Here is a 24,114-nt window from a genome sequence, read left to right as displayed (position 1 = left end):
AGAATATTCAAACTGTTCTTTAGAGCTCTTCAATGGAAGACAGGAGGCTTTGAATGTTGGAGGTGAAAAGTAAAGGTAAGGTCACATGTAGCAGAGTATAAAACAACCCAAGGAGCATGCACCAACTTCCTGTTGAACTGAGGAACACAAGGCACGCAGCAAATGCTCACATCTGGGCTCTCTGCAGGCAGTGCAGCTATTCATCCCCCTGCCCGAGACAGCCAGGCATTACAGAGAGACATGGTATCCATTTGGCACAGAAACTGAGCTTTACAGGGCAAGTTTGGAAGGCAATATAAACTCTGACCCATATCATCTCATCAGTAGTTGACATATGGGGGATTTCAGGTGTTAAGAGCTGCCTTCAGAAATATTACTTACCTATAATAGCTGCTTTACAAACGGCTGTCATTAAAGCTCTAAGGAATGTAGGTGAACTCATCTGGCTTTCATCTAGGTTAGCCTGAAATCAAAAGTAAATAGAATAATTAAAGGTACCCTTGCACACCAGAGAAATTGTTTTCCCCTAAACCTGGCTTTGTCTGGCACTAAGGGCAGACAGGATCATGTTCAACTTTCTTGTAAAAATTAGCCTCCTAATTCACCAGAAAGTACTGGGGCTATCGCCAGTTCTGTCTGAAAATGCTCTCAGTAACAGTATTTCATTTTCAGAGAGCTTACTACTCCCTATCCTTTGCTCATTCAGTTAAACAGTGCTGTGTACTATATACATTCAGAAACATAACCATTTAAAAGCATTTTCCCTTCTCAATAAATAAGCCATATTAAGATGATCTATCCAAATCTATAAAGTTGAAAGAACAACTACACCACAACTACACAGTATTTTAAAGCCTACTTTGCTCAGTAGTGTGCAACTATGTTTAGATGTACTAACACTGCTTTCTCATCTTAATTTTAATGTGACTTGGAGGTTAATTTCAAGCATTACCTCAAACAAACCCTTCAGGTGGTGGTGAGAAAACTATTACTCTTTTCTAAGGATGGCAAAAAAATGTATTTAGAGATAAGGTAAATAGAGTAAATGGGCCCCCAATTTAGTTTTTAGTTTCTCTTAAGATCTTATCTTTTTGCTATAAAACACTATACTAGTATGGACACCAAGGGGGGGAAAGCGGGGGGGGGGGGTGGGATGAATTGGGAGAATGGGATTGATATATATGCACTGATATGTATAAAACAGATAACTAACAAGAACCTGCTGTGTAAAAATAAAATAAATTAAAATTCAAAGAAAAAAACCCCACTATACTAAACCAGATGACTAGCAAAAGGAAAATACAAACAAAAGCAGCCATTTTCTAGGCAGGTATTTCAAATATTTTCCAGAGTTTATGCTCCTTATGCCTGTGAACAGAATTAATGCTTATATCAGCTTCTTTTAATAGCATAGCATAGTATTTTCTACTGAAAGAGTCAGCCTTAAAACGACTGGCTAGGAAAAAATTAAAGATGCCATTTTAAATGTACGTGTTAGAAAGCTAAGAACTTCAAAGATATTTAGAGATCAGTTTAATGTTTATGAATTTTAGAACTGACACAGACTAACCAGCAGCTCTCTCTTTATTGAATACCTAACCTCGCACATCACCTGGGAGGAACTGGCGGATTCCTGAGAGCAGAATTAAGAGTGGTTAACAAGTCAGATGGCCAGCTCTGTGGGACACTGGCAGAGCTGAACACAGAGGCCCATGATACCTTTTGCTACCGATCTTTTCCCACAGGACAGACACATGTGGTGGCACTGCTGACAGCTAAGGCTGAGGATAGGGTGGGGCAAGAACTATGCATAAAAGATTTCATGATGATTTATGTGTTACAGTCAGTTGCTGGTATACCTCTTTAAAAAAATATACAGGCTGAAGCCAAAGCTGGCCTAGCCCCAGAAATTACTTCTGCAAAGTCTGAACAATTATTTCTGAAGAATAAATGAGAGAATAAAAACACACCATTACTTTTTGGCCCAACAATACTTTATAAACACGTTGTAGAGCTATTTCAACTGAATATCATTTGAAATCCCCAAGGATTAGACTTCAAGCAGAGTCTGAGAAAAATAAACAAATTAGCTAAATGTGATTAGATAATAAATAACACTTCCAAACCATCTGACTGTTTCTTCTGTTTTAAAGAAACAAATTGCATATTTCTTCTACCAAATAAAGCCAAATACTGTAATTCTAACATTCAAGAATAGAAAAGACACGAAGAAAAGTATCAAGAACACTAAAGATTAAGCAAAGATGTTAACAAAAATGCACAAGAACAATAAGAAAGATGGGTCTGCTAATTGGAATTGATAAGCAAAATCAGATTATTATATAGTACCAGTATCAGACACAGAGCAACAAACACCTTATATGTACTGTCAGCTCAGTGACCATTATGTTTTTGTCTTCTTGCTCCTTTTTTAAAAGTCACCTTTATTAGGTATAATTTACATTCAGTAAAATTTACCCTTCATCTTCTATTTAAGGAGAATAACTGTTGGTCTGGAGTAGGCGGAATAAATACTAATATTTAAAAAATGAAACCCAACATGGACGAAGAGGTAAAAACAGCATCATTTTGCAATACATGAGAAATAGAAGAAATAAAAGACCAAACTGCTGAAATCTATGAAAAATCATGGAGAAGGAGAATGATGTTAAGTATGCAAACATTGACCTGACTTCTAAAACATAAAAGAAGGTGTCTGATGTCAATAATATACCAGAAAGCCTGATGCTGATTCTATGCTAAAATCTATAACTTAGTCTTAGAGAGGAAAGAGATGGTTATGTTAAGAGGAATAAATACATACATGAAAAACAAGTCATGCTAAACTAACCTTCTTTCCTCTTCTGATACAATCAGTATATGGTAGCTCAGATGGATACAGCCTTCACTTTTCTAGACTTTAGCAAGACATTTGACAAATTATCTAATAAGAGATATCCCCTTATGGACAAGATGAAAAGGTGAACTAGACAGAAGAATGATGTGAAATAATAAACAAGTTAATAGCTGAAATGTCCACAGGGGTGGGGTGACATTTGGTCCTAAAAAGTATGCTGCTTTGTCCTTAGTCCTACCCCATTCACACATTTTACCCATAACTCGAATGAGGACAAAGTTGACATATTAATGAACTGCAAGGAGGATACAAAGTGAAAAAGATGGCAAGCAAAATTTATGAACAAGTCAGAATCTAAAATGTCCTGACAAGATTTAAAAAAAAAACTGTCTAATTTAAGAAGATAAATGTAAACAGAATTAAATTATTAAGGGACTTCCCTGGTAGCACAGTGGATAAGCCTCCACGCTCCCAATGCAGGGGGCCAGGGTTTGATCCCTGGTCAGGAAACTAGATCATACATGCATGCTGCAACTAAGAGTCTGTGCGCCACAACTAAGGAGCCGGTGAGCCGCAAATAAGGAGTCTGCCCGCCTGCTGCAACTAAGACCCAGTGCAGCCAAATAAATAAATTAAATAAATAAATATTTTTAAAAAAGAAATAAAATTTTAAAACACCATTTTGGTTCAAAACCAAATGCATAAGTTCAGGATGGGAGAGATGACTAGCCTGTAGAATATAAAAGAATGGGTACTACAAGATTGAAAGAGCAAGGAGACCTTCAAGATGGCGGAGGAGTAAGACGTGGAGATCACCTTCCTCCCCACAAATACATCAGAAATACATCTACATGTGGAACAACTCCTACAGAACACCTACTGAATGCTGGCAGAAGACCTCAGACTTCCCAAAAGGCAAGAAACTCCCCACGTACCTCGGTAGGGCAAAAGAAAAAAGAAAAAACAGAGACAAAAGAGTAGGGACAGGACCTGCACCTCTAGGAGGGAGCTCTGAAGACAGAAAAGTTTCCACACACTAGGAAGTCCCTTCACTGGTGGAGACGGGGGTGGGGGGGGGGAGGCAGGGGGGAAGCTTCGGAGCCACAGAGGAGAGCGCAACAACAGGGGTGCAGAAGGCAAAGTGGAGAGATTCCTGCACAGAGGATTGGTGCCAACCAGCTCTCACCAGCCCGAGAGGCTTGTCTGCTCACCCACCGGCTGGGACGGGTCAGGGCTGGGAGCTGAGGTTCGGGCTCTGGAGGTCAGATTCCAGTGAGAGGACTGGGGTTGGCTGCGTGAACACAGCCTGAAGGGGGGGCTAGTGTGCCACAGCTAGCCGGGAAGGAGTCCGGGAAAGAGTCTGGACCTGCCTAAGAGGCAAGAGACCATTGTTTCAGGGTGCGCGAGGAGAGGGGATTCAGAGCACCGCCTAAACGAGCTCCAGAGATGGGCGCGAGCCGCGGCTATCAGCGCAGACCCCAGAGCTGGGCATGAGATGATAAGGCTGCTGCTGCAGCCACCAAGAAGCCTGTGTACAAGCACAGGTTACTATCCTATCCACACCTCCCCTCCCAGAGCCTGTGCAGCCCGCCACTGGTCCTGTGATCCAGGGAAAACTTCCCCGGGAGAACACACTGTGCGCCTCAGGCTGTTGCAATGGCACACCAGCCTCTGCCACCACAGGCTCTCCCCACATTCAGTACCCCTCCCTCCCGCCCGACCTGAGTGAGCCAGAGCCCCCTAATCAGCTGCTACTTTAACCCCATCCTGTCTGCACGAAGAATGGACTCCCTCAGGAGACCTACACACAGAGGCGGGACCAGATCCAAAGCTGAACCCCCAGGAACTGTGCGAACAAATGAGAGAAAGGGAAATCTCTCCCAGCAGCCTCAGGAGCAGCAGATTAAATCTCCACAATCAACTTGATGTACCGGCATCTGTGGAATACCTGAACAGGCAACGAATCATCCCAAAATTGAAGCGGTGGACTTTGAGAGCAACTGTAGAATTGGGGTTTGCTTTCTGCATCTAATTTGTTCCTGGTTTTATGTTTATCTTAGTTTACTATTTAGAGTTTATTATCATTGGTAGATTTGTTTATTGATTTGGTTGCTCTCTTCTTCCTTTTTTTTTAAAATATATATATATATAGGTGTATATATTTTTTTCCTTTTTCTCTTTTTGTGAGTGCGTATGTGTATGCTTCTTTGTGTGATTTTATCTGTATAGCTTTGCTTTTACCATCTGTCCGAGGGTTCTGTCTGTCCGTTTTTATTCTATTTTTTAGTATAGTTTTTAGCGCTTGTTATCATTGGTGGATTTGTTTTTTGGTTTGGTTGCTCTCTTCTTTCTTTTCTTTTTTTATTACTTTTTAATTTTTAATAATAATTTTTTATTTTAATAACTTTATTTTATTTTATTTTATTTATTTATTTTTTTTCTCCCGTTTCTTCTGAGCTGTGTGGCTGACAGGGTCTTGGTGCTCCGGCCAGGTGTCAGGCCTGTGCCTCTGAGGTGGGAGAGCCAAGTTCAGGACACTGGTCCACCAGAGACCTCCCGGCTCCACATAATATCAAATGGCAAAAGCTCTCCCAGAAATCTCCATCTCAACGCTGAGACCCAGGTCCCACTGAATGACCAGCAAGCTACAGTGCTGGACACCCTATGCCAAACAACTAGCAAGACAGGAACACAACCCCATCCAGTAGCAGATAGGCTGCCTAAAATCATAATAAGGTCACAAACACCCTAAAACACACCAGCGGACGTGGTCCTGCCCACCAGAAAAACAAGATATAGCCTCATCCACCAGAACACAGGCACTAGTCCTCTCCACCAGGAAGCCTACACAACCCACTGAACCAACCTTAGCCACTGGGGGCAGACACCAAAAACAGCGGAAACCACAAACCTGCAGCCTGCGAAAAGGAGACACCAAACACAGTAAGTTAAGCAAAATGAGAAGGCAGAGAAACAAACAGCAGATGAAGGAGCAAGGTAAAAACCCACCAGACTAAACAAATAAAAAGGAAATAGGAAGTCTACCTGAAAAAGAATTCAGAGCAATAATAGTAAAGATGATCCAAAATCTTGGAAATAGAATGGAGAAAATACAAGAAACGTTTAACAAGGACCTAGAAGAACTAAAGAGCAAACAAACAATGATGAACAACACAATAAATGAAACTAAAAATTCTCTAGAAGGAATCAATAGCAGAATAACTTAGACAGAAGAACAGATAAGTGACCTGGAAGATAAAATAGTGGAAATACTACCGCAGAGCACAATAAAGAAAAAAGAATGAAAAGAATTGAGGACAGTCTCATTGACCTCTGGGACAACATTAAATGCACCAACATTCGAATTATAGGGGTCCCAGAAGAAGAAGAGAAAAAGAAAGGGACTGAGAAAATATTTGAAGAGATTATAGTCGAAAACTTCCCTAATATGGGAAAGGAAATAGTCAATCAAGTCCAGGAAGCACAGAGCGTCCCATACAGGATAAATCTAAGGAGAAATATGCCAAGACACATATTAATCAAACTATCAAAAATTAAATACAAAGAAAAAATATTAAAAGCAGCAAGAGAAAAACAACAAATAACATACAAGGGAATCCCCAGAAGGTTAGCATCTGATCTTTCAGCAGAAACTCTGCAAGCCAGAAGGGAGTGGCAGGACATATGTAAAGTGATGAAAGGGAAGAACATACAACCAAGATTACTCTATCCAGCAATAGATCTCATTCAGACTCGATGGAGAAATTAAAACCTTTACAGACAAGCAAAAGCTAAGAGAATTCAGCATCACCAAACCAGCTCTACAACAAATGCTAAAGGAACTTCTCTAGGCAGGAAACACAAGAGAAGGAAAAGACCTACAATAACAAACCCAAAACAATTAAGAAAATGGTAATAGGAACATACATATTGATAATTACCTTAAATGTAAACGGATTAAATGCTCCAACCAAAAGACACAGACTGGCTGAATGGATACAAAAACAACACCCGTATATATGCTGTCTACAAGAGACCCACTTCAGACCTAGGGACACATACAGACTGAAAGTGAGGGGATGGAAAAAGATATTCCATGCAAACAGAAATCAAAAGAAAGCTGGAGTAGCAATTCTCATATCAGACAAAATAGACTTTAAAACAAAGACTATTACAAGAGACAAAGAAGGACACTAAATAATGAACAAGGGATCAATCCAAGAAGATAAAACAATTGTAAATATTTATGCACCCAACTTAGGAGCACCTCAATACACAAGGCAAATGCTAACAACCATAAAAGGGGAAATCGACAGTAACACAATCATAGTAGGGGACTTTTAACACCCCGCTTTCACCAATGGACAGATCATCCAAAATGAAAATAAATAAGGAAACCCAAGCTTTAAATGATACATTAAACAAGATGGACTTAATTGATATTTGTAGGATATTCCATCCAAAACCAACAGAATACACTTTCTTCTCAAGTGCTCATGGAATGTTCTCCAGGATAGATCATATCTTGGGTCACAAATCAAGCCTTGGTAAATTTAAGAAAATTGAAATCGTATCAAGTACCTTTTCCAGCCACAACGCTATGAGACTAGATATCAACTGCAGGAAAAAAATCTGTAAAAAATACAAACACATGGAGGCTAAACAATACACTACTTAATAACCAAGAGATCACTGAAGAAATCAAAGAGGAAAACAAAAACTACCTAGAAACAAATGACAATGAAAACACGACGACCCAAAATCTATGGGATGCAGCAAAAGCAGTTCTAAGTGGGAAGTTTATAGCAATAAAATCCTACCTCAAGAAACGAGAAACATCTCAAATAAACAACCTAACCTTACACCTAAAGCAATCAGAGAAAGAAGAACAAAAAAACCCCAAAGTTAGCAGAAGGAAAGAAATCATAAAGATCAGAGCAGAAATAAATGAAAAAGAAATGAAGGAAACAATAGCAAAGATCAATAAAACTAAAAGCTGGTTCTTTGAGAAGATAAACAAAATTGATAAACCATTAGCCAGACTCATCAAGAAAAAAAGGGAGAAGACTCTAATCAATACAATTAGAAATGAAAAAGAAGTAACAACTGACACTACAGAAATACAAAGGTTCATGAGAGATTACTACAATCAACTATATGCCAATGAAATGGACAACCTGGAAGAAAAGGACAAATTCTTAGAAAAGCACAACCTTCAGAGACTGCACCAGGAAGAAATAGAAAATATAAACAGACCAATCACAAGCACTGAAATTGAGACTGTGATTAAAAACCTTCCAACAAACAAAAGCCCAGGACCAGATGGCTTCACAGGTGAATTCTATCAAACATTTAGAGAAGAGCTAACACCTATCCTTCTCAAACCCTTCCAAAATATAGCAGAGGGAGGAACACTCCCAAACTCATTCTACGAGCCCACCATCACCCTGATACCAAAACCAGACAAAGATGTCACAAAGAAAGAAAACTACAGGCCAATATCACTGATGAACATCGATGCAAAAATCCTCAACAAAATACTGGCAAACAGAATCCAACAGAACATTAAAAGGATCATACACCATGATCAAGTGGGATTTATCCCAGGAATGCAAGGATTCTTCAATATACGCAAATCAATCAATGTGATAAACCGTATTTACAAACTGGAGAAAAACCATATGATCATCTCAAGAGATGCAGAAAAAGCTTTCAACAAAATTCAACACCCATTTATGATAAAAACCCTCCAGAAAGTAGGCACAGAGGGAACCTACCTCAACATGATAAACGCCATATATGACAAACCCACATACAACACTGCTCTCAATGGTGTAAAACTAAAACCATTTCCACTAAAATCAGGAACAAGACAAGGTTGTCCACTCTCACCACTATTAAAATTCAACATAGTTTTGGAAGTTTTAGCCACAGCAATCAGAGAAGAAAAAGAAATAAAAGGAATCCAAATGGGAAAAGAAGAAGTAAAACTGTCACTGTTTGCAGATGACATGATACTATACAGAGAGAATCCTAAAGATGCTCCCAGAAAACTACTAGAGCTAATCAACGAATCTGGTAAAGTAGCAGGATACAAAATTAATGCACAGAAATCTCTTGCATTCCTATACACTAATGATGAAAAATCTGAAAGAGAAATTAAGGAAACACTCCCATTTACCATTGCAACAAAAAGAATAAAATACCTAGGAATAAACCTACCTAAGGAGACAAAAGACCTGTATGCAGAAAACTGTAAGACACTGATGAAAGAAATTAAAGATGATACCAACAGATGGAGAGATAGACCACGTTCTTGGATTGGAAGAACCAACACTGTGAAAATGACTATACTACCCAAAGCAATCTACAGATTCAATGGAATCTCTGTCAAACTACCAATGGCATTTTTCACAGAACTAGAACAAAGAATTTCACAATTTGTATGGAAACACAAAAGACCCCGAATAGCCAAAGCAATCTTGAGAAAGAAAAACAGAGCTGGAGGAATCAGGCTCCCTGACTTCAGACTATACTACAAAGCTACAGTAATCAAGACAGTATGGTACTGGGACAAAAACAGAAATATAGATCAATGGAACAGGATAGAAAGCCCAGAGATAAACCCACACACATATGGTCACCTTATCTTTGATAAAGGAGGCAAGAATATACAATGGAGAAAAGACAGCCTCTTCAATAAGTGGTGCTGGGAAAACTGGACAGCTACATGTAAAAGAATGAAATTAAAACACTCCCTAACACCATACACAAAAATAAACTCAAAATGGATTAAAGACCTAAATGTAAGGCCACACACTATCAAACTCTTAGAGGAAAACACAGGCAGAACTCTCTATGACATAAATCTCAGCAAGATCCTTTTTGACCCAGCTCCTAGAGAAATGGAAATAAAAACACAAATAAACAAATGGGACCTAATGAAACTTAAAAGCTTTTGCACAGCAAAGGAAACCATAAACAAGACAAAAAGACAACCCTCAGAATGGGAGAAAATATTTGCAAATGAAGCAATTGACAAAAGATTAACCTCCAAAATTTACAAGCAGCTCATGCAACTCAATATCAAAAAAAAACCCAACCCAATCCAAAAATGGGCAGAAGACCTAAATACACATTTCTCCTTAGAAGATATACAGATCGCCAACAAACACATGAAAGAATGCTCAACATCACTAATCATTAGAGAAATGCAAATCAAAACTACAATGAGGTATCACCTTACACCAGTCAGAATGGCCATCATCAAAAAATCTACAAACAATAAATGCTGGAGAGGGTGTGGAGAAAAGGGAACCCTCTTGCACTGTTGGTGGGAATGTAAATTGATACAGCCACTATGGAGAACAGTATGGAGGTTTCTTAAAAAACTAAAAATAGAACTACCATACGACCGAGGAATCCCGCTACTGGGCATATACCCTGAGAAAACCATAATTCAAAAAGAGTCATGTACCACAATGTTCATTGCAGCTCTATTTACAATAGCCAAAACATGGAAGCAACCTAAGTGTCCATTTCAACTTGGATTAGTATATGATCCCATGGAAATGTGCACAAAGAAAACACATGTACATAAACAGAAGTTACTATTTAAAGGAATACAGTAACAAATTAAAAACGGACATGATCAACAGACTCCACAACACAAGATAAATAAGATATAAAGTTTCCAGAAGGTAGCGTTGTTATGAAAATGTCAGTCAACACATTTAATAATAATTATATATTGCTTATTAATTTTATCCAGATTAGTATTTAAAACATGAGAACATTAAGAAAGAAATGCAAATTTTTGAATGGTAAAATGCAGGGTGTATCCAAAACTAATGAGAGATCCAGAAAAATGGCTTATGTTCTGAATATTTTTACCTGACTTCATAAAAGACTACGAATCTTATAAAAATAGAAAAACAGCATTAGTTTCAAATACATAAACATGTAAGAATAAAAACTAACTTCATTAAAGTTAAAAACTCCCATTAAGTGCGAGGGTAAATATGTGAATGAAGGGGATCCCACAAGAATCTTTCTTGCAGAGATATCAGGGAAGGTGACATAGTCTTTATACCTCTACCCAGTCAAAGATCTGTTCATCATTTGCTTTGTCCTCAATAATGAGTTTCTCGAGTCGCTTATACAGCTCTTCGGCAGAGAGTTCTTTCTTTGAAAGTGCTTCAGAGGAACAGGAACCATCAGACTCCATAAAGTCCAACTTCTGTAACATACAGTGTTAAACGTTATTAACATAATTCAGTATTATTATCACCCTGAGAGGAAAACAAAGTCATGGGCTATCTTTTCTATTGCACATGGAATCAAAATGATCAGCAGAAGCCATTCTATATTTATTGTTCTAAAAGATTCTCACTCAATTATCCTTCTGAATATTTCCCCATTTTTTAATACTGCATAGCTCTGCTTCTTCTTAAAAACAAAAGCTTACTTCTCCTCCAAATCATTCTGAGTTTCAGTCTTTTTAAAAAATTTAAGCATATCTGACATACAATATTATATTAGTTTCATGTGTACAACAGTGATTTGCCATTTGTATACACTGTGAAATGGTCACCACAATAAGTCTAGTCATTATCTGTCACCGTACAAAGTCAATACAATACTACTGACTGTATTCTCCATGCTATACATTACATCCTCATAACTTATTTATTTTATAACTGGAAGTCTGTACCTCTTGACCCCCTTCACCTATTTCACCCCTGCCAACCCCCTTCCCCTCTGGCAACCAACTACCTATTCCCTGTATCTATGGGTTTTGATTTGTTTTGTAGAATCCACATATAAGTGAAATCATGCAGTATTTGTCTTTCTTTTGACTTATTTCATTTAACATAATACCCTTGGGTGCTTCAGTCTGGCTTTTAGCTGTGACATAGCTCTAAGGCAGGGCGGGAGTACTGGCAGGGGTACAATTTAACTCCCTTTCTGCAGCCGATGATTTAGTGTCACTATTACCACCGAGCTGTCAAAAACTCTACAGTTTTAGTTTTGTCAAGTCCTTCAAACACCTCTTGACCATTCTGAATCCGAGTGTGAGAAACGATGCCATAATTGTTTAACTCTTAGATGGGTAGTTAAAAAAATCAATAATCAAAATGATTTTTCATTTTCAAGGGTATAAGGAAATGAGGTACATAAGTATGTTTTGCCTTATGAAGTTTCTCTATGCAAAAACCATGAAGATTAAAATATTAAAGATTATTAACATATTTTCCTCTAATACCTTAGAAGACTCTGATATATTCCTATACCCTCCTTTGATCCACAAAGAAAAAACTACCTTGAATTCTGTGAAAAAAAAATTTCATTCTATCGTTTTAATTGTCTTTACCACTTATGTCCCATTTTAAAATATATTCCTATTAAGTTTAGAAACATGATTCAGTATTACAATTTTTCTGATTCAATGTTGATAAATATGCCAACCACCACATTTCAATATACATACAAAATCACAAGAAGATGGCCATAAGTTCTTTTAAGAACAGGCAATTTTTCACAGCCTTGAAACATTCTCCAAATTTGTTCTAACACTCTTAGGTGTTAGAACACCTACAGAGAATACCTCTTTAAGCTACCCTAAACCTACATAGATGATTGAAGGTCTGAGAGTGATTAACAACAACAGCAAAGTCAAACATGAATTACATTGCTCATTAATATGACATAAAAATGTGAAAGTGAACGTCTTTACCATGGCCAAACAGAGTCAGTGGTGAGCTGCAAAGTTTACCTTGGTCATTGGAGAGAAACATTTATTTCTCAGAATCCCTGTGTTTCTGTATACGTTATCTAATCCTCCTAGAACCTAGAAGGCTGGGCTTCAAATTTATGGATCAGCTCATCACTACCTCTTGCAGAATGTACTCGGGTTTCCAGAAAAAGGGCATTAAACCAGCCATTTTAATTTTTATTTATTTTGGCTGCGCTGGGTCTTCGTTGTGGCTCATGGGCTCTCTAGTTGTGGTGCACAGGCTTCTCTAGTTGCAACATGCCGGCTCAGTAGTTGCGGCACACAGGCTTAGTTCCCTGACCAGGGATCGAACCCAGGCCCCCAATGCATTGGGAGTGTGGAGTCTTAACCACTGGACCACCAGGGGAGTCCCTAAACCAGCCATTTTAGAAGAGAGCTAAAATTCAGGATACAGAGGCCAAGTTTTCTGGAACCTCATTTTTTTGTCTTTTAAACATTTTTATTAATAACAACATCATCTGTAACTGACTGAGTGCCTCTCTATGCTCAGTGCTTCTTAAACATTATCTCATTTAATCCCCATAAAAATTCTACCAGATAGTTATTATAAGCATTTCATATGTGAGGAGTATGAGGCTTAGAGAAATCAAGTAATTTGCTTAAAGTCTTAAGTGGTAGAAAACTGGAACCTGAATCCAGGTTTATTTGACTTCAAATCAGGGTGCCATATGTTTTCATTTCTCTTGGATATACACCTAGAAGTACAACTGCTGGGTCTCATGGGAATTCTGCGAGAAAACATCCTTATGTAGTTATTTTCATAAATTACATCTTTACACAATGTATGCCCATTAACACATATTTATAGTTATTTTCTTATGGATTTGCCTTTTAAATCATATAGCAAAGAAAATGAGGAGCTACAACCAAAAACATAATAATACTTGTTTTTATATTTACCTGTGTGGTTACTTTTACCAGTTATCTATATTTCTTTGTATGGCTTCGAGTTACACTCTAGTGTTCTTTTGCTTCAGCCTGGAAGACTCAGTTTAGCAGGGGAGGTCTACTAACTCACTTAGTTTTTATCTGGGAATGTCTTAATTTCTTCTTCATTTTTATAGGAAATATTGCCAGATATAAACAGTCTTTAAATTTTAGTACTTTAGTTATTCTTTGTTTTTTGGCTGCGTTGGGTCTTCGTTGCTGCGCGTGGGGCTTTCTCTAGTTGAGGTGAGCGGGGGCTGCTCTTCACTGTGGTTCACAGACTTCTCACTGCGGTGGCTTCTCTTGTTGCGGAGCTCGGGCTCTAGGTGCGCGGGCTTCAGTAGTTGTGGCACGCAGGCTCAAGAGCTCAGGCTCAGAAGTTGTGGCGCACGGGCTTAGTTGCTCTGCGGCATGTGGGATCTTCTCGGACCAGGGCTCGAACCCGTGTCCCCTGCATTGGCAGGCGGATTCTTAACCACTGCACCACTAGGGAAGCCCAGTACTTTAAAAATATCATTCCAGTGTCTTTTGACAGCCATAGTTTCTGATGATAAATTGGCTGTTAATCTTATTGAGGCTTCTTTGTATGTGACGAGTCTCTTCTCTCTTGATGCTTTCAAGATTTCTTCTTTGTTTTTGTCTTTCAACAGTTTCATTATATCTTGATGTGAAACTGACTTTATCCTGCCTGGAGTTTGTTGAAATTCCTAGATGTGTAGATTCATATCTTTGATCAAATTTGGGAAGTTTTTGACCATTAATTCTTCAAATACTTAAATACTTTCTTCTGCTCCTTTCTCCCTTCTCTGGGACTACATTATGTATATACTGATGTGTTTGATGGTGTCCCCTAGGTCCTTAGACTCTGTTTTTTCTTGATTCTCTTTTCTTTGCTCCTCAAACTGAGCAATTTCTTTTTTCAAAGCCTCTTTATATGTTAAATGGATTATTTTTTCAATATGTATTATTACAATTTAAAGTTTTCTTTAAAAAATAAACTATAGGCACTTTTAAAAAAATTCAGTGATACTGTTTCATATAGCAATGCCAGAAATTTCATTACCAAAACAATTAGTAAAAGAGTGTATCTGTTGTGAATACTGAAGATGGATTTTCATCATAGTAAATTAGTGCTGAATCAGTGATTCCTGACTGACTGAGCAATTTCAATTGCCCTGTTTCCAAGTTCACTGACTGATTCTCCTGCCTGCTCAAACCTGCTGTTGAAAGAGTCTAATTTTTCATTTCAGCTATTATCATTTTTCAGTTTCTACTTGGTTCCTTTTTATAATTTCTACCTCTTTACCAGTATTCTTAACTTGTTCAGTTCATCATTCTGATTTCCTTTATTTCTTCGTCCATGGTTTTCTTCAGCAACTTGAGCATATTTAAGTCAGTTAAAGTCCTTGTCTAGTATTCCCAATGTTTGGGCTTCCTCAGGGATGATTTCTGTCGTTTTCTTTTTTTCCCCTGTGAATGAGCTGTATTTTCCTGTTTCTTTGAATACTTTATAATTTTTTGTTGAAAACTAGACAGTGTAATGTAGTAAGTCTGGACATCAGATTCTCTCCCTCACCCAGTATGATGTTGCAGTCATCTGTTTAGTGACTTTTATACAAGGACTATATTCCTTCTCATATATGGTTACTGAAGTCTCTGATCCATTATCTCTGCAGTCAGCCAGTGACCTTCCAGAGATTTCAGTGAATGCCTGGATCCAATGAGAAAAAGAGAGGGGTGTGGGGGCGTGGGGAAGACATAAATGTGTTCTAAGTTCTTTGACAGACCCCATCCAAGAAGTTGCTTCAGGGTGAGGAGCTGAAAAGACATCAAGGTCCTGCACAAGATATTCAGTGAACTGCTAGGCAGGTTAAAAGACACAACACCAATCTTCAGAGGACAAGGTCTTTATTGCTCAACATGGCACCAGAAAGAAGGTGCTACTGTCTCCTCAGCTGTCTGTCACAAAGCTGGGGGCTGATAGCTTTCTATGCAAAACACCAAAATCACTGGAATTTACCAGACTCTTTTTTTCATCAAGCATCCTCCTGGTGTTGGTAGTGCATGTGTTCCACTCCAAAATTCCAAAATAGCTGATTCTAACAGACCTTCCCAGCTCAATAGTTGTTGCAGTGGAGGGACTAATTCTGGACCTTCTTACTACATCATCTTCCCTCCATCCATACACTGATTTTTAAATTTTAAATTAACCTTACATTCCTGTGATAAAATATATCTGGTTATGATATATTATCCTTTTTATATACTGTTGCATTTGATTTGTGAAAATTTTGTTGACAAGATTTTCTCTGTGTTAATTAGGAATACCGGTCTATAGTTCTCTTTTCTTGAAATGCCCTTGATTTTGTTATCAATTTAATGTTGGCCTCACAGAATGAGTTGGAAAATAAGTCTCTCCTGTTCAATGTTTTGGAAGAATTGGTGTAGAATTCTTTGCATTATTGGCATAATTGGCATTATTTCTCCCTTAAATGTTGGGTAGAATTCATCAGTGAACTCACCGGAGCCTGGAGTTTTCTTTGTGAGAATGTTAACTACTTCAATTTCTTTCATAGATATTCAGGTTATCTATTCTTCTTCTTGAGTCAGCTCTAGTAGTTTGTGTCAAGAAATTTACTCATTTCAACTAAGTTGATGTATTTATTGGCATAAACATTATACTCAAAATTCTCTTACCTGTTGTTATGTGTAGAATCTATACAATGTCACCTCTCTCATTCTTTTTATTAGAAATCTGTGCCTTCTCTTTTTTATTTTTCCTGATTAGTCTGGCTAGGGGTTTATCAATTTTATTTTTTCAAAGAACCAGCTTTTGACTTCAGTGACTTTTCTCTACTGTTCTTCTGTTTCACTGACTTCTGCTCTGATTCTCGTTATTTCCTTTTTTCTATTTACTTTGAGTTTTATTTGCTCTTCCATTTTCTAATTTTGTAAGGTTGAAGCTGAAGTTACTGATTTGTGACCTTACTTGTTTCCTACATACAGGTGTTCAGTGCTAAAAATTTTACTCTAAGTATGGCTTTAGTTGTATCCCACAAATTTTGATGTGTTGTGTTTTCATTTTCATTCAGTACAAAATATTTTTAAAATCTTTTATGATTTCTCGTTTGACTCACGGGTTATTTAGAAGTGTGTTATTAAGTTTCTAAATATATGTTGCCCTTATCCTTAAAGGTTAGTTTATTTGGAAGTCAACTCTAGATTAACTGATATTTTCTCAGCACTTTAAGATTATTCCGGGACTTCCCTGGTGGTCCAGTGGTAAAGAATCTGCCTTACGATGCAGGGGACACAGGTTCGATCCCTGGCCAGGGAACTAAGGTCCCACGTGTCATGGGGCAACTAAGCCCATGCCCCGCAACTACTGAGCTCGTGCGCCTCAACTAGAGAGCCTGCGTGCTGCAAACTACAGAGCCCACACACTCTGGAACCTACACGCCACAACTACAGAGCCCATGCACCCTGGAGCCTGTGCGCCACAACTAGAGAGAGGCCTGTGCTCCGCAACGAAGAGCCCGCGCGCTTCAATGAAAGATCCCATGTGCCGCAACTAAGACCCGATGCAGCTCCCCCCCCAAAAAAAAAAGATTACGCCACCATCTTTCATTGTTATCTATGTATACTTTGATAACAACTGGCTTTCATTGTTGCTATTGCAAAGTCTGCTTTTCCTTTGTAGGTAATGTGCTTCTTCTTTCTAGCTACTTTAAAATCTTTTTTTGCTTGTTTTTGATATTATGCAGTTTCACTAAAATGTAACTATCCTATGTGGTATACATGTGCTTTCTATATAGATTCATATATTTTTCAGTTCTGGAAAAGTCAGCCACAGTGTCTTCAAATATTGCCTCTTCTCCATTCACCCTATTTCCCCTTCTAGGACTCCAATTGGACACATGTTAGACTTTCTCATTCTATCCTCTAAATTTCATAACATCTCTTAGAATTCTGTCTAGTTTCTTCTCCTTCTTTTTTTATATCTGCCCAGTCATTTTGACTACTCTCTTCATGTTTGCTCATTTTTGTGATTCCCTCCTTTTAAAATAATGTTATTTTATATGCTGAGTGATGATTCCATTATCTCACGTCTTTGGAGTCTAAATCTTGCGCTTATTGTCTGTTTACTGTCACTCATGGTTACCTGTTTCGTTATACGTTAAATGAACTCTAAGTATTAACTCATATATTTAGATAATGTTAATTTGTAGAAAGTAAGAGCTTTATAGTTCTTGAGTATAGTTTTCTCCAAAGAGCATTTTGGTTTGCTGCTTCTTGGAGCCAGGGTAATATTGAACTAGGACCATTTCAACATCTTCAAGATCTCTGGCAGCGCTTATAATGGTATTAGGCAACACACCCTTTACATGTGCTTACTGCTCAGAGTTGATTTCATCTTTGGCTTTTTTCCCCCTTATTCGTTCTGTTACTTGGGAATTTCTTCCACTTTTTATGAGCCCAGCTATGCAAGATAAATTATGCCTTATGTAGGTTCTTATTATCATGGCAGGAGTGCTCCTCAGTGTATCTAGACTACAACCAAAAGGAAGCTAAAGTCCACAGTTAACCTAATGTCTTTATCCAGCTTAAATATATCCAGCCTAAAATATACTTAAAGTCATTTTCAGATTGCTTTATTATTTTCTTTTTACCTAAGAGTGATTTTTTTCTTCTTATTGCCGATTTTGTTGGCTGTCTTAGCATTTATTTTCCTCAGATGTTTGAGGATTCTGACTTGCAGGATCATTTTGAGAGGAAGTTTTTTTGTTTTGTCACTCTTCTTTTTATGGTTGCCTCTATTTGATCCCCCACAATTCTTTACTTAGGACCAGATTATATTGACTATGGAGCCTTCTGCCTTGTTGTGGATTTCTGAATCCAGTTACCAAGTCAGTAGGCAGCTTAGCTAAGGTTCTGCCTATAAGACTATATCTACTTCCTTGTATTTATTTATTGAGTTTCCACTTAGTGACATGCAGTAAGCCTGTCTCCAATCTTCTACCTTGAAAGGGGCATCTAGACCCTATTACTCCACAGAAATAACTTCTACCTGTCTCTATTTGCTTTCAGACCCAGAGCTCAGAAGACTTGCAGCTTTAGCCCTATTAACCCTGCTTTATTTATCAATTTCATTTCTGGTTCATGGAGATGTGTAGCTTGTTTTCTAAGTGTGGCTAAGTCCTTAAATTTTTCTTTTCTTTTTTATCTATCATCTAATGAATGCAAAGACAAGAAGCTTTTAAAGATGTTGTTAAAAGTTGCCTGGTGAGAATCGTGATTGATTCTGACGAGAGATCAGAAAATATTTGTCCTTAGGAATCACAAGGTTTTTTTTGGGTAAAGTGGCTTTAAAGCATGGACTTACAATGACATCTTGACCATGATTCCTATTTTGGTCTAATTTTAATAACTGGAATACTAGTACAAATACCTTTATCTCCTCTAAGAAACAGACCAACTACGATCAAACAGGAAGGTACAAGCCTTGCTCTTACTCACCTGCTCCAAGAGAAAATTATGTACATCTTCCCCTTCTGGTAAAAAATCCTTCCAGCTGAGGTCAGCCTCCCTCCATAAGGCTCCCACTTTCTTATGGCTCTAAAACAGAGATTAAGTCCAATCCATTTACTTTTACATTGGAAGGAGAAAAAGAAGTCAAGAGTACAGAAGTTTGAAGGAAGGCTAAAAAACTGAAACTTTTCCTTGCTGATATGAAGTTAATTTCTTAGGACTCTTAGCTTTCAAACTGAGATGTCTGAATGTTCATAAATGTAATGGTAAATGAAGTACAGTTGCTTAACGTTCAATAATTTCTTCTACCAGATGACTAATCTGGGGATCTGCAAGCTGGTGTTTGGGGTTTATGAATATAATCACCTAAAAAGAATCCAATTCACAGAGCTTATAAATTCAAAACTGTCTCTTTTCCTGGAGAGTGCTATATACATCTGCTATTAAAGCCATTCAATAAGCCTCCCTGGAGTCCCTCTTCAAAGTAGATTACGATTATGCTACCTAACATGAGAATGACTAAGGAAGTCATTGCTCCTGATCAAGGAATGAGAATTATTTCAAGGGCAAGAAGAAGTGCAAGGTTGAGCCCCAGAAACAACAGAGAAGAGCTGCTGTCAGGTGGAAAACTGATGAGGAGGTACAAGTCCACTGCCTGAACAAAATCACAGTGATAAAGGAAAATGTCAGGCTTTGAGGCTGCAACTGTCATCTAAGGAACATGTACTAGTTATTTCACAGACTAACTTGCCCAAGGTATAGCTGATAACCTGGCAGAGTCAGGATTTAAACTCAGGCTAATTCCAGAGCTTATATTCTATGAGAATTTTGTTTTAGTTAGGAGAAGTGAGAATTTGCTTTCTGTTTCTACAAATAAAAGTTAACAAGAATTTGAATTTTAAGGACTAAAGTCAAGTAGGTAGAAGAGCAGGAGAAAATTCTGGATCTACAAATTAGGGTTCAGTAAAAACTTTAGTGCCATCAAGCAAAGAATATTAAGAACAAATAGATAATCAACTAGAATTAGAGACAAGACTGTTTAGTACACCTATCTATGAATAACTATTACACAAATAAGTATAATAGTTTAAGTCAGAAATTACTCTAAAATTTTCACACGTGAGTTGTTTTGACGTTTCTCACCCCAGGAGTTACATCACCTTTGTGAAGCTACACCACTTTCCCAAACGTCTTAGACCTCTAATATAGCACTGACATTCTCTTTTGAAACTATTGGTTTAGATTTGTTTGTCTCCCTCTCCAGTCTATAAATTCTTTGAAGGTTTAGCTATCTTTGCAGACTAAAATCCTAGCATAGAGCTTTGCAGAGAATTATGCAGTATTTATTAAACTAAAATAAATGCAACTTTAAGATAGAAATTCACAATCCTGCAGAATCATTTTTACCACCTATTTCTTTTTTTGCCATTAAAAAAATTAATTTTATCGAAGTATAGTTGATTTATCATGTTGTGTTAATTTGCTGCACAGCAAAGTGATTCAGTTATACATATATATACATTATTTTTCACATTCTCTTCCATTATGGTTAATCACAGAATATTGAATATAGTTCTCTGTGCTATACAGTAGGTCCTTATTGTTTACCCGTTCTACATATAATAGTTTGCATCTGCTAATCCCAAACTCCCAGTCCATCCCTCCCCTACCTCTCCCACCCCAACCCCACCCCGGGAACCAAAAGTCTGTTCTCTATGTCTGTAAGTCTGTTTCTGTTTCGTAGATAAGTTCATTTGTGTTGTATTTTAGATTCCACATGTAAGTGATATCAATATGATTTTTTTAACCACCTATTTCTAATCAGATTACCTAGCCCATGATCCAAAAATATTGTAAAATTAATCATTTTATGAATCTTATCTTGCTCTGAAAGCAGAGGAGTTTTAATTGAAATCTATTAAAAAGTATAAATAATATAGCCATTTTGTTTCAAGAGAAGATAAATCATTAGCCACAAATAAAATACATCTTGAGATTCTTTAGAATTGTACCAAATCTAGCTGAGATTAGATAATTCTTTCCCAAATTACAAGAAAACAGAGGGACAAATATACCTTTGGAAGAAACTAGATTGAACCAGAAACCTCACTTTTTTTTTTTTCTTCAAATAATAGAAGTTAAGAGAGTTACATGCACGGTGATACCCTAAGCTTTTCACGGATAACCCAAGATCAAAATCACTACACTTCCCAATAGGCTGCTAAATCCAACACTCAGTTTAACACTCACCATTTGTTTGCATAGAAGGTGCAATATTTCAGAAAGCAAGACTCCAGCTCTTCCAACAGGAAGTAAAGGTTTGCTAAATTCTCTGTAAAAGATAGGAGTAGTGATTAAGTACCTCTGAACAAATTCTCTGTTCTAGAACAGTATGCAAACAATGTGTGCCGAAAGAACAGATACTGTGCAACCTAAATAATACTGGGCAAGCCAAAATTCCAGAACACCTCTAAGTAATAATTTTCAGAAGTAGTTCAGAGACTTCAGGTTCACTTTACGCTTCATGGGGAAGCTGGAAAGAGACTTGAGAATTCCTGGGTTTTACCTTTTCCTCTAACTGCTTCAGTGACAGAAGCAATGCAAAGATCAGTCTCACTTAACAATCTGTTTATTTACATGAGCTCCACCTTAAGCCGAAAGAAGAGAAGCACCTTAGGTAGCAGGGAGTTGTGAAGCTTAGCTATGAAGTGTTTTTAAGAACGGAAGCTTTTCTTTAGAATACACATGAAACAGAAAGGAACCAATTTTCTCACAGTCTATATCAGTATTTCCCAAACTGTGTTCCACAGGATATCAATAATTATTCCTCAAAAAAGGATTCTACAGTCAATTAAGTGAAGCACTGCTGACTTAAACAAAGCTAAAGTTTTTATTTGTTGCTTGGTTTTACTATAGGATTCTCATAACCTTTAATGTGCTATAATACGCTTTGTGAATCTCAAAGAAAAGGGACACAATAGTATGCAGAGTTTGACTATGTGAACAGCTTTGGGGGAAATACTAATGTTTTGAAGAAGAGTTTGGGAAATACTAGTCTACACAATGTAGCAACAATTTCCCACTCACGTCCAAATCTAGAAATGCCTAAGAGCTCAGCTCCTTTTAAAACAACCTGAGCATGTGCTATGCAGGTACCACAGTCTGAAAGTTATTATGTGGAACTATAACTTCTTACAGCATTGGAGCAATGAGAGACATAAAAGTCAGATTAACATTAAGCTTCCAGGAGCAATCACCTTCCAATTACATGATTCTGGAGCCATATCTAACCTTAATGGACCACAGGGCTATTATATTCCCATCACTTCTCCAATTTAGAAAAATATAACATTTTTATACTGAAATTAAAAGTCTTAAAGAGCCACAGGCTGCGTGTGAGAGTCTTCAAAAGCACTAAAGCAAGAGCACTTACGCTAGAAAGCCAGCTGGTAAGCTCTGAGTCATTTTAACTAGATATACATGGAAAGAAACAAGTATAACTTACATGATAAGTTCTCTCATGGAGATTCCGCCTTCTTTTAACATGGGGGTCACCAGTTCAGCAAGGTACAACCAAATATGGGGAATATCAATGGCCATGTCATCTGCCAATTCCAATGTTTCTGAAAAACTGAAAAAGAACAGGAAAAAAATTCACATGCAAATGGAATTCAAAAGTTAACATTAAATAAACAGACCAAAAACCAGTCAACAAATACCTATTAAACAACTGCTATGTTCGGTACTGTTCTAGGCATAAGTAAACAAGTTTTTGCTCTCAAAGAGCTTATATTAGTGTGGGGAGGAAAACAAAACAACCAAAAGCCTATTTGCAGACAGGGCTAATTCCCTGAAGAACATGAACTATGGTACTAGGCTATCCCTAGAGGGTGATCAGAAAATACCTCTGTATGGAAGTGACATCTGAAAGACTTAAATGATGAAAATGAGGCAGTTATACGATGTTCTAGGGTAACAAGCTATTCTATTTAATCCCACACTATAAATAGTTCACCACAGTTGAGTATCATATCCTCTGAGTCAGTCAGAAGCACTGACTAAAAACTTAGTGTAATGCAGACCAGACACAAGGAGAGGAAAAGACAAAAATCCTTGTCACTGAGGAGCTTACAATGGGGAAGATAACTGGATGGATACAAAAAAGCCTGACAACATTACTATATAACATCGTCATTATGACATGTTACAAACTGTTCGACCTCTAAAGAAAAGCTAATGGTTTCAGGCTTTCATGCTATGGAATATTTCTCAATGTGAAGTAAAATAAATGGAATTTCTATATAAAATTTAGAAACACCAAATACAAAACATCAGCACAGTCTTATTTAGGCTGAAAATCATAGGTATTCATTTTAAGTATAAAAACATAACTCAATACTTTGTTAATCATTCCAATATAGAGCACATTAAAAAGTCCAAAAACAAAAGTGAATTAAACTATAGGAGACGTATACATAATTACAAGGAAATACACATCATAAGAAGGAAAGGGCGAATGAATGAAGGGGCCAAGAGCAGGTGGTATTAGTCTTCGTATCCTTTTAGATCTCTGCACACATAAAATGTGTGCTTTTTCACTGCAATTCCAGTTTCTAGCCAGAGTGTGCCATTCTTTTTACCTACCTCAGAGACCTACATAACACTTTTTCACTTAAAAACTACAAGGCAGGGTCCCTTTCCTGAAGGTGCCATTTCAAAACAATTGGCAGCTCAGCCACATTATCTAACTCTGGGCTTCATGAATCCTTAATGACAATTTTGTGACCTCACAGCTTGCAATTATTTGACATCTATTTGCTATACAACAGATTCTTGACTGTTCTCTCATTATGTCCACTTTCAGCTCAGTTAATGTGCCAATGATGGAACATCATCTGGCCGGGCTCCAGGATTTCTGTGTTGATCACCTATAATGCCTATTCATGTTCCATGGGTTAGCGGTATAGATTAAACTGTTTAATGAGCCTGTGAGACAACCGTAGCC

General features: G+C 37.5%; 1 protein-coding gene across 24 annotated transcripts in view; it reads right to left on the bottom strand.

Annotated features, from left to right (window-relative positions):
• EIF4G3 (eukaryotic translation initiation factor 4 gamma 3) overlaps window positions 1-24,114 on the bottom strand; it is a 367,587-nt gene that overhangs the window by 5,783 nt on the left and 337,690 nt on the right. For all 24 annotated transcript variants that reach the window (XM_082448361.1, XM_082448380.1, XM_082448372.1 and 21 more), the window contains 5 exons: window positions 22,615-22,740; window positions 21,360-21,441; window positions 19,098-19,196; window positions 10,950-11,096; window positions 382-463 (listed from right to left, as the gene is read on the bottom strand). In XM_082448361.1, the coding sequence (XP_082304487.1) occupies window positions 382-463; window positions 10,950-11,096; window positions 19,098-19,196; window positions 21,360-21,441; window positions 22,615-22,740 (536 nt within the window). The remainder of the gene's footprint in view (window positions 1-381; window positions 464-10,949; window positions 11,097-19,097; window positions 19,197-21,359; window positions 21,442-22,614; window positions 22,741-24,114) is intronic.

The sequence above is a fragment of the Balaenoptera physalus genome (genome assembly GCF_965194825.1).
Source record: "Balaenoptera physalus genome assembly, chromosome: 1".
Lineage (NCBI taxonomy): Eukaryota > Metazoa > Chordata > Mammalia > Artiodactyla > Balaenopteridae > Balaenoptera > Balaenoptera physalus.
Note: the sequence above shows the minus strand (reverse complement) of the source record. Positions and strands in the feature narration are given on the sequence as shown.